The 18,145-nt window shown below is 47.3% G+C and overlaps 2 protein-coding genes across 2 annotated transcripts in view; one reads left to right on the forward strand and one right to left on the reverse strand.

The window, feature by feature from the left end:
- LOC142591519 (uncharacterized) overlaps positions 1–5,531 on the forward strand; it is a gene marked incomplete at its 5' end in the record, with an annotated part of 28,876 nt that extends 23,345 nt beyond the window's left edge. Inside the window, 2 exons of the mRNA XM_075703843.1 lie at positions 2,964–3,046; positions 3,688–5,531. Coding sequence (XP_075559958.1) covers positions 2,964–3,046; positions 3,688–4,980 — 1,376 coding nt within the window. The remainder of the gene's footprint in view (positions 1–2,963; positions 3,047–3,687) is intronic.
- Positions 5,532–11,021: 5,490 nt separating this feature from the next.
- Positions 11,022–18,145, reverse strand: part of LOC142590523 (putative ATP-dependent RNA helicase DDX5) — a 38,022-nt gene continuing 30,898 nt past the window's right edge. The window contains exons 12-13 of the mRNA XM_075702714.1: positions 13,005–13,244; positions 11,022–11,946 (exon numbers count right to left, since the gene is read on the reverse strand). Of these exons, the coding sequence (XP_075558829.1) occupies positions 11,354–11,946; positions 13,005–13,244 (833 nt within the window). The 3' untranslated portion in view covers positions 11,022–11,353. The remainder of the gene's footprint in view (positions 11,947–13,004; positions 13,245–18,145) is intronic.

An 18,145-nucleotide genomic window follows, 5' to 3' on the forward strand; every position in this document is an offset into this window, starting at 1 on the left:
ACAGGAGGTATTCAGAGACCTGGATTGGGAAGAAATGGGGATAAAAGTTAATGGAGAATACCTTAGTAACTTGCGATTCGCTGATGATATTGCCTTGCTTAGTAACTCAGGGGACCAACTGCAATGCATGCTCACTGACCTGGAGAGGCAAAGCAGAAGAGTGGATCTAAAAATTAATCTGCAGAAAACTAAAGTAATATTTAACTGTCTCGGAAGAGAACAGCAATTTACAATAGGCAGCGAGGCACTGGAAGTCGTAAGGGAATACATCTACTTAGGGCAGGTAGTGACTGCGGATCCGGATCATGAGACGGAAATAATCAGAAGAATAAGAATGGGCTGGGCTGCGTTTGGCAGGCATTCTCAGATCATGAACAGCAGGTTGCCATTATCCCTCAAGAGAAAAGTATATAACAGCTGTGTCTTACCGGTACTCACCTACGGGGCAGAAACCTGGAGGCTTACGAAAAGGGTTCTACTCAAATTGAGGACGACGCAACGAGCTATGGAAAGAAGAATGATAGGTGTAACGTTAAGGGATAAGAAAAGAGCAGATTGGGTGAGGGAACAAACGCGAGTTAATGACATCTTAGTTGAAATCAAGAAAAAGAAATGGGCATGGGCAGGACATGTAATGAGGAGGGAAAATAACCGTTGGTCATTAAGGGTTACGGACTGGATTCCAAGGGAAGGGAAGCGTAGCAGGGGGCGGCAGAAAGTTAGGTGGGCGGATGAGATTAAGAAGTTTGCAGGGACGGCATGGCCACAATTAGTACATGACCGGGGCTGTTGGAGAAATATGGGAGAGGCCTTTGCCCTGCAGTGGGCGTAACCAGGCTGCTGCTGCTGCTGCTGCTGCTGCTGATGATGATGATTGCAACCCCCTATCCAACCTTTGTCAGGCTCAAACCCTAACTCTGACGAACACAGAGTTAGGGTTTGCAATGCAACACATTATTGAATGTCACCGTAGCCACCCACTTGCCCAGTGCCGTGATGCTCTCCGCACCTACTGGACTTGCCCCCCGTGCTCAGTCCTGCCCTTACTAACTCCCCACCTCTTCCCTGAGCCCGTCTGTCCCCTTCTCTTGGGAGAGCCGGACCACTCTGCCTGAACGCCTCCAAACCGCGATTTGCCTGCACTTTGTGCACTGCATAAATTAAGTCTAAGGTGCCACCACACCCTTGCTTCAGGAGCTGCGTAATCATGTGGTTCTGAAGCGGCTGACAGCAAGGACGAAGAGCTGTTTCAAATAAACTTATACTCATTGATTCGTTAGTTGGGAGGCCCTCTGTAGCAGCATAGCAGACTATTGAGCAAGCTGGAACGAGTGCCAAAATGTTGCAATGTCCTGCTCCTACGTTACCACCTTCTGCATCATGACGTCATAGCACAGTAACTTCTCGAGAAATGAAGCGTAAGCTGACTGTAGAAAAGCTGTTATATTAAATTATTTAGCGCAACCTGAGGCTTGCCAGTATATTTATCATGATTTTGAGGTCCAGAGCCTTCATTTAATGCAGAAAATGCACAGTCAAAAATATCATATCAGCATTCTGAGGAATGCTGGGGAGAACCTCGTTGTACATTTTCTAAGTGGATTATTAGGGGCTTGGGGAAGTGGGGCAAACCCCTCCAGCCTTGCTCTCATTGCAGAATCTCAACCGGAATACCATCTATCCGGCGTTTGCTCTAGCGTCTTCTCTCTAATCCACACTGGCTCCTTGTTGTTGCCTCAAAACATAGCTTGTACCTACGAGGGGGATTGGCCACACAGAACTGAATGGAAAGTACGCCCCACAAGATAACAAAAGGGGTAAAGACAAACGTTTTCCTGTCTCTTATTGTTTGTTTCATTGTTTTCCTTTTACTTATGGTACTGCCCACTATGAAGAATTGGCCACAATTCGCATGAAATTAGAAAAAAGGCATTTAGTTCCGAAGACAATGGTAACCTTTGGGGAAGAATCGAAGGAATGGGAAACAGTGTACTAAACATTTAACAAAATTGCTTTAGGACAATTGGAAAATTTTTCAATGGCTGAGCAGGTGTCCTTATGACAGTGTCCAAAAGAGGAGGTTGCCAGAGAAAGAATTCCAGGATTGGAAAATCCTTATGCCCGTCATTTTCTTTTCCATCACTTGTTGTGCCAACCCATCTTTAAGTCAAGCTTTTTCTTTATCCTCCCTAGCTTTGGTTCCCATAGACATTGTCCAAATATGGAACAGGCATGACTTAGTGATTATATAGTGAGATTCTTGTGGGAGGCACTGGCTAATTGCTGTATCGTGACGGTCAATTTCTGTTCTGTTAAAGGAATGCCATTGTGTCGCGCAGGGGACCTCACCAGTTTGCTTGCACCTGGGCTAGTACAGCCACACTAGCCCTTGACAGTTCTTTTCTTCTTTTTTGTTTTAATCTTCATATTGGACATCTCAGCAAGTCCAAAAACTCTAGTAGCTTGTACAGGAATTAAAACCAAACAACTGGATGGTCTAGCTCTACTTCATGCTTCTGCTGTTATGTCATCCCTTTATGCCGTAAGTTGAAAATACACAGTGAAACATGGTGCTATAAGGTGTTGCTATATACAATAAGCACTGCTGCTTCCATTTATATTTCTGCAATTTTGTTATGCCATAAAACGTAATACATGCACGCCAGGCTAGAACTACCTCTTTATTCTGAGGAAGCCAAGTGTAAATGACCGCATAAAGTACTCCATAGTAGTTATCCAGTTGGCACAATACTACTGGCATGCACCTATATAGTGGCGTGGTTGCCTTGTGAAACTGACGCTGTCTTATTTTCACACAACCTGGCACAATGTGTTACAACAGATGGACGATAACTCCTGACATACACAAACCAGTTGGGAGCCCATAATATTCATTGCTGTAAAGGTCACGCCATATTTGTGAAATTACAATGTATTGCTACTTGTTTTACTTGTTTTACCAGGGGCTGCGAGCAGCACCTCATCCCTCGAATGCGCCGAGTGCCGACGGACATTTTCGAGCAGGCTCACACTAGTCGAGCATCAGGTAGGCACTTCATACATTGTTTGGACTTTCAAGTATGCGTGGCATGCCCCCTGTGAGAGGGAAATGAAACTACTGAATGTTGCACAACGGCTAGACCACTGGTTCATTTGCACTCAAATTTTATGAAGAGTTGGCATTTCTCAATGCACGCAGTTTAATACCACGTTTCATATACCTCGTTCGGGCATGTTGCTTGCCTCTGTCATTCAGAAAATGTCAGAAGTATGCATAATCTGCAGTAATGCTAGACAAAGAGATGAAAATTTTACAGGGATAAAATGGCAGTGCCGTACCGGATGCCATCTTGCCCTAGCAACGGCAGACAGAACTGCTGCTTCGTTGCAGGAAAATTGGTACTTTTTGTCTGACGTCACTGCAGACAGTATGTATTTGCACTTGTAATTACAGGACAGGGTGGTTAGTTCAGACTTGTAATGACTCGCACCAAGGGAAACAATGCCAAACAGCAGGTGAACCAGTATGTTAGTAAACCAGTATGTTATGTTTATTAATGCAGGAGCTGTTTAGCTGCAGGCATAGTGTCACCACTGTGAATTCTATTCAACACGACGCTCGAATTTCAGCAATTGTTGTTGAGTTGGAACACTCAAATGGCCCTGTCACAATTTCTTTCGTTCCAGGCATGGCACGAGAGCCGGATGCTCTACTCTTGCCCCACCTGTGGCCGGCAGTTCCGGCAGAACACTGGTCTGTGGCGCCACCTGAGGACGCACGACCCGGACGCACCTAAGCGGCGCTACCCTTGCCCCCAGTGTGGCAAGGACTTTGCCAGGCTCGACTACCTCAAGGAGCACCTGGCCTCCCACGACGAGACTCGCAAGGGCCGCTTTGTGTGCGACATCTGCCAGCGAAGCTTTTTCCAGAGCTCAGATCTCAGCCGCCACCGGCAGACGCACAACAGTGAGCGGCGCTTCGAGTGCAGCATCTGCAAACGAGGGTTCTTGAATTCTTCAAGCCTGAAGCGGCACGAGAAAGAGCATGACCCGGCGCAGAGGACACCCTGTCCCGAGTGTGGAGCCACGTTCAAGCGCCCCTGCCAGCTAAAAGATCACATAGTGAGATACCACGGTGATGCGGCACTTTTGAAGCTGCTCGCACCGAAAAAGAGGTTAATTCAGAGTGCAAGTGCACTCAGAGTGGACAGAAAGAAAACCTCCAAGCCTCTGTTACAACATGACGACAACAACGTATTTCAAAGGAATGGTCATGACACCATAGGTGGTGTGCAAAGTCAACTTGAAGCTGAGAAAGATTGTCTCCTGAGGGAAAGGTTGACAGCTTGCGTTGATGTAGCGCCTGCAAGTGACCTGCAGATCTGCGACAGGTCAGAAATGAACGGAAACACAAGTCGGCTTCCAGAACAGCATACGAGCAGCGGCAAGACGATGGCATCTGGTTCTAGCAGCGCACCTCTGAGGGACAGCACAACACAATTCGAGAAGCCCACCGAACAGACGCCAACAGCTGTTGAAAGCAATCCAGCTGGCTTGCCAACGCTGCAAGGCAACGGTTGTGCAGAAACAGAGGCTGCAGACCAAGGAGACATCCTTCAGCGCTCACTCAGGGTACTGCCAATAGAATGCATAGAAGGCGATCTCGGCAGTGGTCTAGGCACCGAGCCTGAAACCAGTTTTGTGAGTCATCCAGACTTTGGAAGTCAGGCTTACTATGACTGGCTGTCGGGCTTCACGTCTGCCTGCAACCTTGCCACGCTGCCTCTCGACACGGAGATGTTCACAAAAGTGACTCAAGTGCTCAAGACCATAAGTGATGCACTCGCGACTCCATCTGGTGTGCTCACCTGTCGCGAGAACTTCAGAGTCTTGCTTGGTATCTTGGAGGACCTTCAGAGAGCTGTGGGAAGCCACCTCAACTTCGTGCTTGAAACATTGCAGCCATCGCAGCCAACATAAGTGTCACCCATAGTGCCTGTGCATTGCAGCTGCCAGAGTAGCGCCATTAACATTTGTATATTTCAATGCAGACATTGCACTAGGACTTAAGAGAACTGCGTTCTTGATTCTTCATATTCACTGTTGCAAGAAAGGCTGACATAATGCTAATTTTCATACACTTTTCCTCTTTTCTCAGCTCAGATCGCAACATTCGTCCTTCAAGCTTCGATTATGCCTTTGTCTTTGGCAAATGGGCATTCACACGTTTACCCTTATTTGACTTGGCTCCGCACAGCAATACAAGTCCACTTTGGAAGAGAGCTTTCATTCCTTAATGGGTGCACCTAGTCAAGAAGTCATTGTTGGCACCTCAAGATGTAAGCAAAAGTGAAATCTAAAATTTATGTATGCTCTTAATATGCCAACCTAGCAAGTGGCTGATTTCTCGCTAGTGTGTTTCTTACCCGCTGCTATAAATGGTGTTGCTAGCTCAGCGGTGTGCCGGCCTATTCTTGTTTGTTAAATTGGTTCATGTTTTCACCAATATATGTGTGTTCCATAAACTTCCACTGATTACTTTTTGACTATGTACTTCAGCACACATGATTGTGGAAATGAAGCTAACAAGTTCTCAAGACTTCCCATTTGAGTGGGAAATCCAGAGACTGATGCCAGTTTTGGACATTCATCTCCAAAATCTGCCACGATGTACACGTAGACGTTCTACATAGTTTAGTCATGGTGCCGATTGCTGGTTCGACCCCTACGCTTGCATGCCATTTGCCAGCTTCCCAATACTCCCTAACTCAGAACATTATAAGCTGCATCACAAGCGATCTGTTGGTCATTCATACAGACAACTGAATTGCCTCCGAACAAATTCATTGCTATTTCCTTAAACCTTTCCCAATATCTTAAAAATCCTTAAAAATCTATTTTGTCGCCACGTGGATTCCACGTATCGTTGTGCTGTTCGTAGGCAAATATTTTGCTCCACAAATCATTATTTGCAGCAACAGCATGGAGATTCTAAGTGAGCAACATTTTATGTAACACCTATCAGTACATTTCAATCATGTAAAGTTTGTACTCAGTGCATTGATACCTTATGTTGTTTTCATCTTGCTTGTATTTTTGCATACAGTAAGCTTTAAGAGAAAATGCGTTCTGAAGCGTCCGCGTACCTCTAGCGCAGTTCAAATCGCCCGCCCTCCGATCGAGGAGTACTGACATCATGGTGACATTGCGCCATCGGTGAGTAGAACGGCGTCCGCAGACGGCGCTACGGCTTTTCTGCGCAAAACGCAAACGCACGGCCAGAAACAGAGCCAAGACAGAGCCGACAGGAGAGCGAAAGCGGAAGTATGGTGGCTAGCGGAAGGAGAAACGCTCGACCATAAGCTGGTACTTCATTCTAAGACGCAAACTTCGACGCTCGTCGCAACGGACCCTGACAACGACAGAATGGCTCGTGATGGTGGGCTCAACTCCAGCGATTTGAGCACTGACGAGCGCGACCAGCTGCTGAGGGCTCGCGCTGCCGGCGTCGTTGCGTACTACGACGGCGGCCTTGACACCGGCTCTCCGGAGCGGGAAAGCAATGAGGGCTTCCCACGACATCACATGGACGTGGCATTCTCGCTGCTTCTTCCAAATGAAAGTTTCGCGAGCCAGCAGAACCCTCACAGCACGACGCGATAACGAAACTACTGAAACTCCAAAGCGTGCCCGGGGCAGAGTCGAGCGAAAACGAAACCTTTCGACCACCCATATTACTGAAGGGTAACGTCAAAATGTTATTTTTTCTTAGAATCGAATAGACGTAGACAAGTAGCATTTTTTTCCGTCTTATAATCGAATGAAATGATATTTTTAATACGAGTAGTTGAGTATTAGTAACACAAATTATGAGGAGTGCTTTCGTCATCGGCCTAGTACCGGAATGTCGCTGGGGGGTCTCAAATCGTGTCATGCATTTACCTCAATTTCTCGGTTACTAAAGCTCTGTTCGCGATTATATTGACGCCTTAGACGTTCTAGAACATTGCTCTACCACTTTAACTTGAGTTTCTGGTAACCTTTAGTGTCCCACCCCCTTTTTGTTTTTCCCTGCAAATATGGCAACCCTAGAAGAACACCGTAGTCTTTAAATTTTCAATGTGCCCGAGTCAAGTGGCTGCAGCACTACGCAGCAAGTGCAGTAGCAGCTCTCCACATTTCTGAGTGGAAAAGATTTAGAATTGTGGCGAGATGGCGCAGACAACGGCACAGTTTAAACAGACAACACAATGCACTGTTTCACCCATCCCATCAGCACTGTTTGACCGTAACGAACGTAAGCCAGCTAGGACAGGATAAGTGCGAGCTTCCAACCGATTTTACTGCGGAAAGCCTACACCGAGGCAAACTTTTGATGAATGCGCCTGCATGCACACAGAAAATGGCAACCATACGAGCCCTGGTTTTTGTATTGTTGCTTAGACATCCGTATCCAAAAACTTCTGCTCATTGTGATAAAGAGATATTGAGGGAATGCTGACACTTGCATTCCTTTTTTTGATAAAGCGAAATGACTGCATTAATTAGTGGACAACCTGGTCGCGATTTTTCGCAAGAATTTTTGTGCCTGCAAACCACAGTGCTCATGTGCAAGCACTACAGTGGCTGGTCAGGTGTGATGCAGACCCGTTCTTTACAGAAACTTCCTGTTCACTTAACCGGTCGTTCCTACATCGGCCAGTTCAGCCTGTGCAGACCTTAACGCGACTGAGGAGTATTACATAAACTGTGCCGACAGCACAGGTGAGGTAGGGCATGGCATGCCACTTCTCGCATGGCTGCTTCACCTTCAGAGTGGAGAGGCGGGCCAAAACATCTCATTAGGTGCAGAGAGCACCATGGGTACATAGCACCCACTTGCCACTTTCTTTGAATTGTGGGCAGCCTTGTGCATGTATGGCACTACCTCGGGCCTTTCTGTACGCTGCCTTGATTCGGCCCTTCGTGATCTCTTCAGTTTCTGCAGCCAGGAATCGGATACGCTAGTCTAAACTGAGCAATGGAATCCAGCCCATTCTAGCCGTGAAATCTGCGACTTGAAATCTTGTTCGACAGTGTGCTTGCGTGACTTGCGTTGTGCAGACTGGAGACGGTGTTGCTCTTAACTCTTTTTGAATGGGCACAGTCAAAGGGGAGCAACTTCTTTTGGGCGCAGGGACTGTGCATCCCACACACGTCAATCTTCGAAGGTAATGTTCATAACTTCGTATCTAAAAACTTCAGCTCGTTATGGTTAAGTTCCTTAAACGCAAAAAACAAGGCTGCTTGCATATTGTCTAAAGGAAGCTAAAACTTGTTTCACCGCAAAAAATGTTGCACCACGAAATGCGTTTTGCGATTGGCAGAAGGCGTGAGCAGATTGCCCCAGAACTATTGGAGGCACTTCACATTAAGAAAAGGGAAGTGCAATTTGTCGGCCTTTCCTCAGTGTCCATTTAGTGCAATGAGCACAAGTTGTTACACACATCCGTTTCAACAGCAATCTGAAAACCAGAGCTTGTATGGTTTTTTGCATAAGTGAAAGTACATGCGTCCGAAGTTTGCTTCTGTGTTGGGTTTCCTGCAATCAAATCGGTTGGAGGTTAGCACCTGTCCCACCCTTCTCGAGCACGTCTTATTTGCACTATTCTTGGGCCGAAATCATGAATCAACTAGCGCAGCAGCACATATACGTATTAGTCTGTTCTCAGTAGACATTTATTCATCACGTGAGTGGAGTAGACTTCGTGGTGGAAGTACAAGACAAAAGCTACGGCTGAAGACAAAGGCAATGATGTTCTTGCCGTCCGTTTTGCCATATCAGACATGCTCTAAAGCCGCCACAATGCGAAGGACAACAGGAATGCAGAACCAAGTTTGCTGTTCGTAGAGAAAGCAACTATGCGGTTCAGTAGCAGAGCATCGCTTGCACTCCGCTCACATTTCACGCACTCAGGTGGCTACAGAGAACTGTATTGTCTTCTATTTTTTTCTATAAACGCATCTCCCAGAGACACTATGGCAGGCAGTCAGCTTGGCTGTAAAACCACAAAGAAACCAAAGTAGACAAACCCTCACACGTCACTCAATCGGATTCGTTGTGGAACACAGGCAGCATTCTATGTTTTGCTGTATGCAAATTGTTAGTATACACATCTGAGCGGAGCGAACTGCAATTGCTATGCCAAAAGAGTCTCTTATGTCATATCTTGCTCCAGAATCTTAAAAGCTGAACTGCAACTAATTTTGACTTTGGCTTAATTGGTAATGAGTAGTAGATACTACTGAAGCAATCCTGTCAAAGCTACAGGGCTGTTAGCAGACCTTTTCCATAGTTGTAGAGCTAGCTTTCCCATGAGGCATTGATAAGATACAGTGGCTGGCAAAAACAGCCGTGAGAGGGAGCAAGCTGCAGTGCTGCATTTTGTGAAGCAGCCCACAGGTGATAAAAGAGAGGTAATCACAATGAGAATTTTTATTTCTGCACCAATTTCATAGGTTATACAAAAGGGTTACAAAGGGGTAGCGCCCCCCAGGGGGGGATGAACTGACAGCATGTGGATGTGGCTCATTGAAATGACAAGTATTTTAATTCCCAGAACACATGCATGGATGTCATGTTACGAGTACGTCATGTTCTACTTTCTCGTATTCACAAAACGTAATAACATGCATGTGGTGATGGACTCTGGCTCATATCTTTGATGACCAGTGAGCACACACAACACTGTGCGGTTATACTACGGGTGGCTAAATGTTGACGGAGCCAGTGACAATGACATGGCAGCAAACATGCTGCATTATGAAATCAATGCAGTTGCTATTACAATTGGTGAGCTTTTCTCCCATGTGTTTATTTTTTTTTAACTGCCAGCAGGCAAGAAATGCAGACATTGAATGGCACCAAGGGATATTTATTTTGAACTGCTGCTCTCACCACAGGTGAGAAAAATAAAAATAACAACATTGCACTTTGCAAGAACTAAGGCAAGGAAATGCTGTTTCAAACTTGCAAAAGGCTTTCACTATGCAAAGGAAAAAAAAAAGAATGAGAAATTGCTCTTAACAACAGGGCATTTATGACAAATGTTTACAATCGATTGATGCAGTTGTTTACGATACAATGGAAATTCACAACATGTAAACTGGCAGCACAAAAGGATAGAAAATGTTCGCACTTTCTGTTGCCACTGAAGTGCAGCCACTAACTGCACCTACACAAAAAATGTAGCACGGACTTAATGCTGAACAGATTGCCAAAATTGTTTCAGATGACACTTTAGCATTTCCTCCAGAAGTCAAGACATATGTAACAGAAGTGACCGTGAACCAGATACAAGAGACAGGTTTGTGTATCCCACAGATATGACAACTTTAGCCACGGCTTCGTCCGTAGCCAGTAGCATCGTCGGCAGAGTGCCTTAGCCATGCGAGAAGAAATCAAAAGGCATTGCAAGAAGCGTACCGCACCCAAGAAGCATTCAAGCTAAATAGTTCAACCCTAACAAATATTTGCAGGTTTTCCTGCCTGCCTTTACCTCAAAAGCAGCTGCATCACCTGCCTCGTTAAAAGAATAGCGAATGCAGGATGAATTATTTGCAAGATAGCTGACAAAGTACTTGTCGCTTTTCTAGGCAACAAACTTTTCTCTGCGAAAAAATGAAGCGAATAAAGACACCTGTGATAGACCATGCTAGACAAGCATGTTGATTCATTTGGGAAAAAAATGTTGCAACGCGCGCAGTGTTCTTTACCCTGGGTTCAGCCGATGCCAGTGCTGCCCTCGAGGCGTGGGCGCCACAGTGGCAGCCACTCTGTCATTTTTCAAAGAATAAATAGCTCCGCTAATGGTGAGAGGCAGGCACACCTACTTTATAATGGGCAGCAACATCATGGCTACCATCACATCCACATAACCGATGCAGTGCCGACCCATCGTAGAGGCAGCTGCTTCAATTCTGGCTTAAAAAAAAAAAAAAAAAAAAAAAAAAAACTAGCCCCCCCCCCCCCCCCCCCCCCCCCCCCCCCCCCCCCCCCCCCTCTCATCTTGAAGTTACCACTCGTTCCAGGAGTGATGAAACGGTTGTCATGCTCATGCCCCAATCTCTGTCGACGCTGACTGCCACAGATGACAGAACAGCCAAGCGAGAGCATTTCCTCTGTCCAGTCACAACTGTCTTAATTTTTCGAGTCTTCCAAAAGCACAGGGTACAGAGTGCCTCAACTTCACTGGGTGTAACCGAATGCAACACACTGGGGCCACTGCAGTTGTCTAAAATGTTGCACACAAATCTAAAAACCATGAAGTGGAAAAAATAAAAACAAAGAGTCCAGCTCGCAGCGCAGCAGCTTCTACCACGCCGCGCCGTTAGTGACACCTGGCGGTGGTGGGGGTGGAGGTGGCGGACCCAGCAGGCTGTGGGGAATCTGCTGCTGTCCAGACTGCTGCTGTGGCTGCGACGACTGTTGCTGCCCGGACTGCTGCTGCCCGGACTGCTGCTGTTGCATGGGTGACATCATGTACGACTGGCCGTTGGGCATGTGCATGACGGGCATCATGTGCCCCATCATGGGTGTCATGGGAGCCATGTGTCCCATGGCCGTCATCCCCATCATCGATCCACCTCCACTGCCGCCGCCACCGCCCATGCCAGACGCGGGGCCCGAGTTGCTGTGAGACGACTGGTGCGAAGACTGGTGCGACGACTGGTGCGACGACTGGTGTGAAGGCTGATGCGAAGGCTGGTGCGACGACTGGTTCGAGTTTGAAATGCCGTATCCGTAGTTGCTGTTTGGTAGGTCCGAGTTGTTGGAAGTGGTGTAGTCATTGTTGCCTGGATTGTAGGCGTTGGCGCCTGTGGCGTAGCGGCGCCCCCCGTGGCGGTTGTCGTCATCGTAGTCGTTCCTGCGACCGCCGCCGCCCGTAGTGCGCCAGCGGTTGCGACCTGCAACGAAGAAAACAAGAAAGGGAATGTCAGTGCAGCCTACAAGTACACAGTGCTGCAATATCAGAATGATGCAACTGTGATAGCTGTGCCTGCAGAAAGCTGTGTCTTGGGAATGCGATGCGGTTATTTTCCTATGCCTGGTCACTCTACTATGCATCGGAGCACTGTGGTTTCACTCTACTTGCATCAGAAATGCAAACAGTGCCACATGTTGGTAACGAATGTGCATGTCACAGGTCCAACATGTCCGACACAACTTCTCCAATGGCGAGTAGTTGTGGCCCGCAAAATAAAGTTCTCCACAAGTCCTCTTTGCATCCTCTTAGGAATCACCAGCTGAACTACAGCAGTGCTCAACTAAATTGTGTGAGAATCAGTGAGGTGCACGTAGCTTGTACACTTCCAATGGTCACTGCCGCTTTCTAGTTTTATTGTCAGGGCTACTGCAAAAATTTCCTGCAAGTAGCAGTGCGACTTGTTCTCTCTGCTTTTGTTTGCTTAGAATGGCCATAAAATATACATTCCTTTTGCAGTACCTGTAGGAATAAAAAAAAAATGTAAACTATGCATTGAAATTCTTATCTCAACCTCACATCCTCATGCATGACACCTCACACCAGCTTCTGCGCACAAAATTGTGTATGGCAGTACTGCTGTATGGCAAGCGTTGCACAAAAGGCTTTCTCGGGCAACCTGCACAGCTTTCCTGGGTACATAAACAAAATGTGCACACAAGCACGCACGCCAGCATTCATTTCTGAACTTTTGTTTCCCGTGCACCAAAGGCCTAATCAGGCACATCCATAAAGCCTAAAGTTTACAGATAATGCAAGAGAGGGGTCAAGCCTTATCGCTATGTTTCCGAGTGGTTCACTTAAATTTTCAGTGAGTGAGCATGATAATAACTCACGAACGCACAAAGTCGAATGGGAGGTTGTTTTGAATCCCTTGCCATTATTTGTATGAATCCAGGAACTGAACTATCATGCCCAGTAGGCCACTCCAGTAGGCTAAATGAGCACACAGTACAGGAGCGCTGCAGGCAAATAACTCACCACCGCGTCCTCCGTAGGAGCGGGACATTTCAAACATCTCGAACAGCTTGGGGTTCACCACCTGGTTGGCCTCCTTGAGCACCGAGATGAGCTCCTGGGCCTGCTTGGAGTTGCCCGGCGTGAAGAAGGTGTACGCCGTGCCCGTCTTGTTGGAGCGGGCTGTCCGCCCAATGCGATGCACGTAGTCCTCCGAGCAGTTCGGGTAGTCATAGTTGATGACAAACTTGATGTCATCCACATCTGTCACACACACACACGTTGGGAGAGAGAGGTTGGGGGGGAGGGGGAGTCAAAAGGGAGAGATCAGCGTGCCTCCTTCTCTTTCGTGTGCTACAACAGTGCACCTCTCGCAAGCCGTGTTGTGGTTGGGTCAGTAGAAAAACTTTAGCCTGACTTGTGTATACATACAGCACTGCCCACTCTCTGTATTACAATAGTCAAGATTTTGTGCAAGTGAGCTTAGCCACATGGACACGTAAGAATATGGGGGCTAATATGTGAATATTTTACATGAACACATTTCCTGTTCTTTTTTTTTTTGCAGTTTAGTAGTACTGATATTATTTTTAATATATCATAAGGCTACAGGGCCTCACTACGAGACCTTTCTGCATGATATACTTATGTATATGCTCCAAAATTAAATAAATATATACGACTTCATTCAACACTAAAGTCTTCTAAAACTCGCACAACTGAAGCTGCAATTGAAACACAAGAAATCGTGGGTTAGTAGTTCGGCTTGTCCCGCCATCTCCAGGTGATTCTTGCATGCCCCCAAAGAATTGAACTGAAAGCAATACCGCAGTGCTAGCTACACTGTGCAAGTTCATGACATTGTGTTGCTACATCCAAATGATTCCTCAGGTGTGCAATGATCATTACCCAACTGTGGAACAGCTAATAGAATCTGCCTCAAGTAACTGGATCATGCCTCAAGTTCAGTCTCTGAACTTCCACGCGAGATATCATGGATATATATGGTAACAATGTGCCCCTGTCAAACAATGCTTGCATGTGCACCTTGCCTACTTTTCCTACCACTTCCCAAGGAAGCTGCAAAATTTCGGTTTACTACTTACCTTCAAATGTGCCTCTTCATCTTTTCATTAAGAACTTAGCTTGTTAATTAGCAACTTGTAACAACAACCTAGGCCTACAGACAGAGCCTTCCAAAACATTCCCTGTTATACATGTATATTCATCTGATGCCCACTGTGTAAGTGAGTCTGAAAAAACCACGCTGCTTCAGCAATGCGTGGGGAGCACTTGTTGAGGATATCAAACATGAATAAAGGCAAATCGCCATGCTATTACAGCAGTTATGACAGGAATAAAAAGAAAGAAAAAGCAAATCAACATTACAAATTCCAAGTGTAAATTAGGCTATCAAGCTACAATGAAATCTATAAATCTACAGGATGCCGGACACAGCATGTAGTACCATGATCACTTTAAGAGTTGCTGTTACAGCCTAGGCATGGCTTTCGTGTCTCTGTTTTGTTTTTTCTCCCTTAAAATCCCAGTTGTTAGCTATCCTTGTAACCTTTCACCCAGGACTGATACTGCCACACAACCAGTAATGAACATGTAACATGTAGCTCTGCAGGTAATGTAACATTAGTGTGGTAAGTGCGCTTAATTCCCAAGTTCTATATTTACCCCTTACAGTAAACAAAGAACATTAGTACGGTTCCTTGAGCCATAAGCTTTAGCAGGAAACAAACATCAAATGACAAGTCGTCCCTACTCCAAGCAGAGCAAGGTGGGCATTTTTTATGTGCGAAGTTACAAAAGAAGGCGAAATGCAACCCTTACAGACATTCCCAAGAGCCAAGACATGACGGCGCAATATATCTCAAAACAATTGCCCGTCTGAATCTTAATAGCATGTCAAAAGTTTAACCTATCTTGTCATGCAATCTGTAATGTCCATTCCAGAGCTTGCCAAGCATCATTTCCTACTTGATGCACTCTGAAATGGTAAAATCTTGTACCCTGTTTAGTAAAGTGTGGAGCTACGAAATCCAGGATCGACCCTCTAGTATTACCCACTGTGCAAATTTTCCAAAGTTCATGATTAGTACAGCTTCAAGCTATGTCGTGCTACACCAACACGTTGCCTACTACACAACTGCTGACAAAATAATCTTACTCTGAGCAAGGCTAACTATCCATGTAAAGGAAGTTAAACGCTGAATTCCTACTGTGCTGCTTCTAACTGGCAAAAAAAACAACTAATATTTAATGTGAAAGACACTTGCTAATACACAGGGCATTTCTATCTCATTTTCTAAGATAGCTGCCTTAATGGTGGTGATGCACAGGAACAAATCTACTATGTCATACAACCGTGGTGCTCTTTGTTGACATTAACAGTGTAGGGAACATACAATAGACTAGTCAGACAGAGAATCAAATTTAAAGGCTCGAAGAGCCCCGCATGAAAGGAATTGTTTTAAATGGCATCCAAGTGCGAGTTAATGAATGTGGGGGCTACTACGAGGCAAAATAGGCTTCACAGATGCCAAAATAATGAGGGTTCATTTGAATGCCCAGAACTGAGCAGCTGCAACTCAACTGGCTCTACACTTGCGCTAGCTGATGTTAATGAGCATTCAAGATACAGCTGCAATATGCCTACATTACAGCAACGTTACAGTGAGCCACAGACAAATACAGGCAGCTCCACTTAACAAGCTAAAGCCACTTCAAGCCAAAATATGATAAACCCTAAGAGTTACCACTTCCCAGGAAGTTTACGTCGTTTAGGGACTTATGCAAGTTATTCCTGGGGAGGCTATTAGTGCTTTTACTATTTACTTACTGCTGTCACAGGTGTCGCTGGCCTCCCACCAGTTCATCCAAGTATAGGCAAACCTCATTCACGACATATTTTCCAATTTGTGTATTTCTGCCTGAATCGTTTTTTTTTTTTTTTTGCCAAGTGGCCGAGGTGGGCCTTCGTAATCCAGTCCAGCACTGAGGCCAGTGCAGGTGACCTAGCGTGGTGCATAGTGTGCTGGCAAGGGACAGTTGGAACACCTAGCCCTTGGGCTGCACGATGTTTTTCCCATTGGTGTAATTAACAAAAACATGTGCTGCTTCACAAGGCATACACGAGTGTATTTGAGTATGTTCGACAGTGCCAAAAGACTGGCGCCCTGGTAGGAATAGTGAAAGCATCGTAGGACAACACAATCGTGCAAGTGGTTAAGAAAATTTGCAGCAGATGAAACAGGGCAGCTACATGCTCAAGACACACGAGCTCTCTGTGATCTGCCAATCTCTGCATACAGCGTCAGCCTGAAGACATCGACTGGCAAAGAGTCTTCAAACCGCATCAAATTGCTAAGTTTTGGGGAATGTTAATGTTCATTTGTCAACGTCGCCAATTTTATTTCACTATCAAGGTAGGCTTCTGCCAAAAGTTCTTGTCAAATATGTTTGTTACTAGCGAAAGCCGACAGTCACTACACTATGCCGAGATAATTCAGAGGCGAGAATTTTCGCAACCCGACAGCCAAACATACGATGCTGGTATGTGCAATACGAGGGCACTTTACGAAAACACGCTGCCACTCTAAAACCTCAGCCACATTTGCACCACACACTGGGCTTACAAGTCCAACGCTCCAGCACACCATGCCCCACGCGAGAACAGCCACTCTGTGCCCAGGCCTGCAGATGCAGCCGGGGGTGGCCCCGAGTGAGAAGCCCGCGTTGTCATTACCTGTGGTTTCCCGTCCTCAGCGTGCGGAGGGAGGCAGTCCGGGGATCGGTGGAGAGGCACCCGCCACAGAGACGGCATACGACTCGACACAGCAGTGGCGGGAGGAGGGGCTTGGGTGACGCCGGCCGTTGCATGCCCCCCTACCTGCTCTGTCGTTGTGCGGCAGCAGGTGGGGCCTGGCCTCGGGGGGGTGGCAGGGTGCGGATGCTCCGCTTCACCCCTTTGCCGTGCCGCCCCCTCCGTTTACGCCCTCGCCTCTACGTCGCTGCTCTCCACACCTCACCGCTGCCAGCCAACGCACGCAGGCATTGCCAGGCGTTTTCCTCTCTCTTAGGAAGCAGTCTCATGCCGAAACCACAGGTAAGGGTTCTTCCGGTGTTTCTTATTGTTATGTTTTTAAGCGGGAGGGACAGACCAGCAGGTGATCAAAGCCTGGTCCCCCTAACAGCATTACAACCTAAGCTGCAAAGTGTTCGGAGGGGCATGTCACACTCGGCCAACGACTCCAGAGCTTCAGGTTCTTTGCCAAGTAGGCACGACCTGTCAGTTCTCCGAAGGCCTCACACTGGCGCCGCTCCCTTGAAGCCAGGCCCAAGGGCAGAGTAGGCCCTTCTAGGCCTACGTCAGAGTAAAGCCTGTCCCGGTGATTTTCCGGGTCACCCCCTGACAAGAGGAGGTGGGCGAGAGTGCTGGAGCGGGCCGAGCTTGCATAGCCCCGCCCACCAGTGTGGGGCCAGCTCAGGGTCAAGGGCGAAGCGCCGCCCCCATCTCCTCGCTTCAAGACGGTGGCGGCGATGCCCTCGGCAACCGTCAGGCAGTGGGGTTTTCGCGGGCCTCATGCATTTTCGTTTCTTTTTTTTAAAATATTTAAATCTGCAGAGCGGCCGGCCGGGCCGGGGCCCGCCCACGTGACAAGTGGCGGCGGCGAAGGCTTTCCTCCTGAGTCTCCCCGCAGCGCCGCCTGGCGACGGCGGGGGGCGTGAGCTCCGTGGTCGTCTCGAGTAAGTGTGCGCGCCCGCGGCCGTAGGTAGCAGTACACACAGAGGCACCAATATGCGCAATTGCGAGATCATCCCGTCTCGCTCGCTCGCTTCTGTTTACGGTGCCTCTGAAAGAGAAAGAGACAAAAAAATATAAAAGAGCCGCTTTCGAAACCACCACGGGGAGGAAAAGGCCCTGCCCACCCCGAAACACGCGGCAGCGAAAGGACAGTAATACAGGCAACCCAGTTTTAAAAATTTCAACCTGGGCACAGTGTGTGCCTGCCGATGGGAAGCCACAATGAGCTGAGGCGTGCCCCGAGGCTATGGGCCACCACCTGTGGTGCCGCCCTGTGGGTGCCCGACCAATCCGCTCCGCGGCCACGCCGCCAACCCCGCCACTGTCCGCCGCACGTTTGCATCTCTCT

The sequence above is a fragment of the Dermacentor variabilis genome, chromosome 8 (genome assembly GCF_050947875.1).
Source record: "Dermacentor variabilis isolate Ectoservices chromosome 8, ASM5094787v1, whole genome shotgun sequence".
Classification (NCBI taxonomy): Eukaryota; Metazoa; Arthropoda; class Arachnida; order Ixodida; family Ixodidae; genus Dermacentor; species Dermacentor variabilis.